This window comes from Poecilia latipinna, unplaced genomic scaffold, assembly GCF_001443285.1.
Source record: "Poecilia latipinna isolate Pla-1442-1.1 unplaced genomic scaffold, P_latipinna-1.0 Scaffold2219, whole genome shotgun sequence".
NCBI classification, from domain to species: Eukaryota; Metazoa; Chordata; class Actinopteri; order Cyprinodontiformes; family Poeciliidae; genus Poecilia; species Poecilia latipinna.
The window spans coordinates 132144-138271 of NW_015114835.1; the positions used below are offsets into that span (position 1 = coordinate 132144).

General features: G+C 36.8%; 1 protein-coding gene across 10 annotated transcripts in view; it reads left to right on the forward strand.

Annotated features, from left to right (window-relative positions):
• The window catches only part of LOC106936810 (NACHT, LRR and PYD domains-containing protein 3-like), a 68946-nt gene extending 65103 nt beyond the window's left edge, over nucleotides 1–3843 (forward strand). For 7 of the 10 annotated variants that reach the window (XM_015018022.1, XM_015018024.1, XM_015018026.1 and 4 more), the window contains 4 exons: nucleotides 1167–1340; nucleotides 1951–2124; nucleotides 2684–2730; nucleotides 2870–3843. In XM_015018022.1, the coding sequence (XP_014873508.1) occupies nucleotides 1167–1340; nucleotides 1951–2124; nucleotides 2684–2730; nucleotides 2870–3396 (922 nt within the window). In that variant the 3' untranslated portion in view covers nucleotides 3397–3843. Of the gene's footprint in view, nucleotides 1–7; nucleotides 628–1166; nucleotides 1341–1950; nucleotides 2125–2683; nucleotides 2731–2869 lie in introns of all 10 variants that reach the window. The other 3 variants (XM_015018032.1, XM_015018031.1, XM_015018027.1) reach the window with 3 other exon arrangements.
• Nucleotides 3844–6128: the final 2285 nt, after the last annotated feature.

Below are 6128 nucleotides of genomic sequence, written 5' to 3' on the forward strand. Positions count from 1 at the left end.
TGTTCAGGAGTTTCTGGCTGCTCTTCATGTTCATCTGACCTTCATCAACTCTGGAGTCAACCTGATGGAAGAAACACAATCAACTATCCCTACGTTGTTCCACAAATCCAAAATAATATCTCTACACCAGAATGCTGTTGACCGGGCCTTACAGAGTTCAAATGGACACCTGGACCTGATGCTGCGTTTTCTGCTGGGACTTTCACTGCAGACCAATCAGAGACTCCTTAAAGGTCTGCTTACACAGACAGGAAGTAGCTCACTGACCAATCAGAGACTTTTACAAGGTCTGCTGGTACAGACAGGAAGTAGCTCTCAGACCAATCAGAAAATAGTTCAATATATCAAGGAGAAGATCAGTGAGAATGAGTCTGCAGAGAAAAGCATCAATCTGTTCCACTGTCTGAATGAACTGAATGATCGTTCTCTAGTGGAGGAGATCCAACAGTCTCTGAGTTCAGGAAGTCTCTCCACAGATAAACTGTCTCCTGCTCAGTGGTCAGCTCTGGGTTTCATCTTAGTGTCATCAGGAAAAGATCTGGATGTGTTTGACCTGAAGAAATACTCTGCTTCAGAGGAGGCTCTTCTGAGGCTGCTGCCAGTGGTTAAAGCCTCCAACAAAGCTCTGTAAGGAACCATGGGCAGTATTTTTGTTTATCTGTTGAAATATTTTGCCTATTTGTATTAAATCAGGAGGATATTAAAACATATTTAATTAAACTTTAACATAGTCACCATTGTAAGCTTTGAAATTGACATTTTTGTCTAAAGATTCATATTGACATAAAAACCCAGCGATTCTTTACTAGCTGGGCAAAAGTTGTTCCAAAGCCACTCCTTGGTTATTTTAGCTGTGTGCTTAGGGTCATTGTGTTGTTGGATAGAGAAGCTTCAGCCCATAAAGGTTTACATGCAGGGTCACGATAGACGGTTTTATATTGTGTGCTTTATGTGGCCTGCTTGTTTGAAAACATAATGTTGGTTGGAAAATAATCTGCTTTAAACACATTATTTGACCTAACCGATCTGTGTACTTCATTCATAATTCTAAATGTGAAGCACAATGCTAACTTAATTTTATTTTTATTTCCAATCAGCTATTCTAGGCAAAAGTTAATTTATTGATTAAACATCTGTCTGATTATCTTTTTGTTGTCATTCTTCAGACTGAGTGACTGTAACCTCTCAGAGAGAAGCTGTGAAGCTCTGTCCTCAGTTCTCAGCTCCCAGTCCTCCAGTCTCAGAGAACTGGACCTGAAAAACAATAGTTTGAAGGATTCGGGAGTGAAGCTTCTATCTGATGGACTAAAGAGTCCATACTGCAAACTAGAGAAACTAACGTAAGTATCAGAAACCTGGATCTGACTTCCTAAGCTTGTTCATAAAGGCTTTCTCTATGTACAATACATAACATTTATATATTTAAAATGGTATTTACATGCTGGTTGCCCTGTTTGTTGCTTCAAAAATATTGAAACAACAGTTTTACTTAATTTTTGAATTAGAAAGTGTATAAAGTAGGTGTTTAAAGATAACCTTTAAACACCCAAGCCTCAAAAATGTCTGCCTGGCATTTTCAAAAAAAAGTATAAATATGCCAAAAAATTCTCATGAACAAATGCTTTGGCTCATTTCTCCAGAAGAAAACTTATAAAAATGAACTTGCGATGTGTCATTGTCTTACAGTATACTGTCTTCTTAAACAGTGTATGAATAGTGTGAAATGAAAAACAAAAAAACTAATAGATTTGAGTTTTAGAAAATAAAATGCTGCCGATGAACATAAAGGATAGATTTAGTCAAAAGCATTAAAAAATCAACAGTGTGGAGTTTTTTAGTCTTTCTTTCTCAAAAATCATCCCAACAATGTAAACTATATAGATTATCAATACTTTTGTAAGATAGAGTACCAGAATATTAAATCATGTGTGTTGATTTCTGCTCTTGCAGTTTGTCAGGCTGCCTGATCACAGAAGTCGGCTGTGCTTCTCTGGTATCAGCACTCAAATCAAACCCCCATCACCTTCAAGAGTTGGATTTGAGCTACAACCATCCAGGTGACTCAGGAGTGAATATGCTTTTGGCTGGACTGAAAGATCCACAATGGAGACTTGAAACGCTAAGGTATGAAAAGATCTGCCGAAACCACAGAAGACGACAGGCTTGAAACTCCCTTATTCTACTTGTCAATTAAGTATTTTTTCTTGTGTGTGTTGGATAAGATCTTGGCAGTAATAGCTACACATGCAGTAGCTTTTTTTCTGCTGCTTCAAAAACAGGAAAGTTCACAATCTCCGGGAGTAGTGCTTCCCCATTGGACAGGAAATACATTTAGACCTACACTGTGTCAAACATCTGATTTGGCTTTAAATAAAGGATTATATTTCCTTCTAAGATATTTCAAGTACATGTTTTGGCTTTACACCAAGGGCAGAAACAAGGAGAATCTAGTACATTAGTTGTTTATGTTTTCACACTCTCAACAGATTATCAGAAAATGTTATAACATTTTTAAGTCAATGAAAAGTGAGAACCACAGGTCTGAACTTTAGAGATCCTACATTTTAGTGAATCTGTCTAATGTAAGATGATTCCTTTACCAATGTAGAGCATGTTTTATGAGAGCCATGTAATGTTTGCATGCTGAAAGACACTTATGCTGACTCATCCTTTTCTTTTTCAGGGTGGAGCCTGCTGGTAACAGATATTTAAAACCAGGTCCATGGAGGTGTAAGTTTGCTTCTGTTGTTGATTCTTGACAAAAAAGCATCTTACTCAACACATTCATTGTTGGTGATATATCAAAGTATCAATATATTGTCAAATAATAAAACAGTACCTGTACTTATATAGCTTTTCTCTCCATCAGATGCTTGCCAGCTGACATTTGACCGAGACACAATAAACCAAAATTTCCAACTGTCAAACGACGACAGGAAGGTGACAGATATGCAGGAGGCTCCCTCAGACCCTGATGATCTAGAAAGAAGAAATATTCCTCAGCTGCTGTGTAGAAATGCTATCAAAGGTCGTTGTTATTGGGAGGCTGAGTGGAGAGGAAAAATAGAGATATCAGTAACTTATCGAGGAATCCGAAGAAGAGGACTTACTAATGACTCTGTGTGTGGAAAGAGTGACGATTCCTGGAGTTTGAGCTGCTCTGATGACGGTTACACTGTCAGTCATTATAAGAACAGAAAACTCCTCTCATCATCCTCTTTTTCCGTTGTCTCTAACAGAGTAGCAGTGTATGTGGACTGTCCTGCTGGCAGCCTGTCGTTTTACAGAGTTTCCTCCGACTCTCTGATCCACATCCACACCTTCAACACCACATTCACTGACACCTTGTATCCTGGATTTACAGTCCTACCAGGTTCCTCAGTGTTACTGAGTTGAGTATTCATTTCCTGCCTACCATACTTGATGGTTGACATACAAATTGTTAATTTGTTTTCGAGTCAAGTTACTGCAGTTGTGACATATTTAGGTTTTGAGGTCCAAATGAGTGACACACCTTCCTCAGCCAGTTCTTTGCAAGTTAAGGCTATATGTAGACTGATAACAAATGAAGAACTCGACAACTTATGATAATGCTGAAAATGTTGTCAGGATGATTTATAAATGAAAATACTATGTGGTTATTTATTTTGTAATAGGGATCAGAATTATATATCTGTAAACTACATTTTACATAAACAACAGTCCTGTCTTGACTTCACTTGTATTGTTGAATGATCTGTTCCCACTTGTGTTTTATTGTAGGATGTTGACTTCTGATGCTTGCACTTTCTCTGTTCATCATGAATATATGTGCAGTGCTATAAAAATGAAATACAGAACAGATTGCTTCTTCTCTAGCTTTTTTGTCTAACTTAAATGTTCCAAATCATCAAACTAATTCTTTATAACAGACATTAAATAGAAAGTAAATGATAAAACTGCTTTTAAAAGATGATTTCATTTATTATGGCAAGAAAAGCTTGGGAAAATGGGTGTGAATAAAACTTATTTAATCATTCTTATACTCCTTCCTATCATTCTTAACATTAATCATTTTCATGATTCCTGCTTTACTTATGAAATTATACAACTCAAAAAGTCTTTAAACAAACAAGTTACTGTACATATATAATAAATATACACAATCGCAAGAGCTTACACACACATATATCCAAACATACTGAGAATGAAGTGCATAACAGAAGTTAAACATAAACTTCTTCATGCTGCAGATTAACTGAATTCATGTTTTAAGAACAAATTAAAAGAGAAAAACATTAAGCTCTTTAAATCTGAACCTGTGGGTTCAGATTTTATTTTATGCATTTTTCAGTTATATCATCACATTTGGTTAATATCAGGATTACAACAGACCTCAGAAGGGCATAAAAATCTGTTAAACATTCCTACATGTGAGTTTACAAGAACCTGGAAAGAGGTCACACTGCTGTATTATAGAAAATGGAGGATTTATTTTAAGCCTAATCCAACCAAACAGTTGAAAGTCACAATAACCCAGATTCTACCACTGAATAATCTCCTGAAAAACAGAAAGTTGCTGATTTATGTATTTTCCTCTCAGTGTGAAGAAAATTGAGGATTTTTCCCTTAATAATCTCTATGACAGACAGACTGGTGAAGAAATTTACCCAAAACCAACACAGTCGATGTTTATTCATGCATAACGTTTGAACTGGCCACATAGCCATCCTGCAAACTGATTAATGTTGTTATTGATCCAAAGTTATGCCAATGATCACCAATTGCAGATGTATTATTTTTTTATTTATTTATCTTTTTTTGCTTAGGGCCTCCTCCTTGTGTGGTCGGCCTCCGGCTGTGATTAACAAAAGACAGCTGCTCTGGTTGGTCTATTTTTCAGCAGTGAAGTCATGATGAGTCTTCACTGCAAACAGTTCTGCTACCACCAAATTAATGTTTATATTTGGATATTTCAGAGGATATTTCTGTTATTTTCATAAGTAAAGCTAATGGGTCTTTTTGAAACCAGAAACTCTTCATGGGTACTTTTTATTTTGAATGTGTCGAGAACCTCCTCTGCAGAATCTACTCTAACATTAATTTTCTTGGAGCTCGTTATGATGCAAGAGTAACCATGAAAACAGTGAAAGTGTTTACTGCTTATTGCCAAATTAGTTCAGAAGACGGTACATTCCATGTGTACCATAAGGGGGAGGGAAACTAGAAGCTGGTGGTTTCTTGTCGTGGTTGTTGAGGTTGAAAGTTCCTCAACGGGGTCGTTGGATTTCCAGAGTTCCCAAATGTCTCATTTCTAAACTCAGAAATCGAGGTTGGTACTGTTGGCACAACAGGGACGTGATAAATGGCTGGCAGGACGACGATGTCAAGTTTGATCTCTGGGTCTGAAGCGTACGGCACATCAAGGTACACCTGGGGGAATACGAATATTGGTTTACATATTTATGGTGATTAAACTGAATGCTTTGCCATGTCATTGAGCCATAAATTTAAAACGCTCTTGTCTTTAAAAACAGGGGCCAAATTTCTAAAAGTGAAATCCCGACTGAAAGAGATAAAAGCTGCATCACATGGCAATTAGCTCTATTATTTTCCACAACAGTTTTCTATGGAATTTTTGTTGGCATCTATGTATGGATAAATCATAGAAATAACTGAAAGTAATTTCTAGATAACTGAAAATATTTAATCTCAGAACATAATTAAATAGAGATTGGAATTACAGGTGCTACTGCAATCATAGTTCCTGTTTTTCTGTTCTGTTTGAATGAGTTGCTGTGGACAAACTGCGCCCTAGTTTCATATGTTCACACGTTATGTACATAAGTCCCACCTTCGGAGTAAGAACCATGAATAATAAGATAATGAGTTGTTGAAAAGCCTTGATTTAACATGTGGGACGCCTGCAGCCAGCGGTAACAGTAAAAAAGAAAACATGTCCACCCTACTTTTACTTTCCAAAATCATTAATTTGGCTCCCCTAAGCAAGCAATGAAGTTTGACTAGTTTGATTTGGTTAAACTTTTAAAATCATAAGTACATTCCTTCAGCTTTCCAAACATTTGTAATATTGGTATTTACCCTGAGTCTGTACCCTGCTTTGATGATGCTGGAGGAGAGGATTGAGG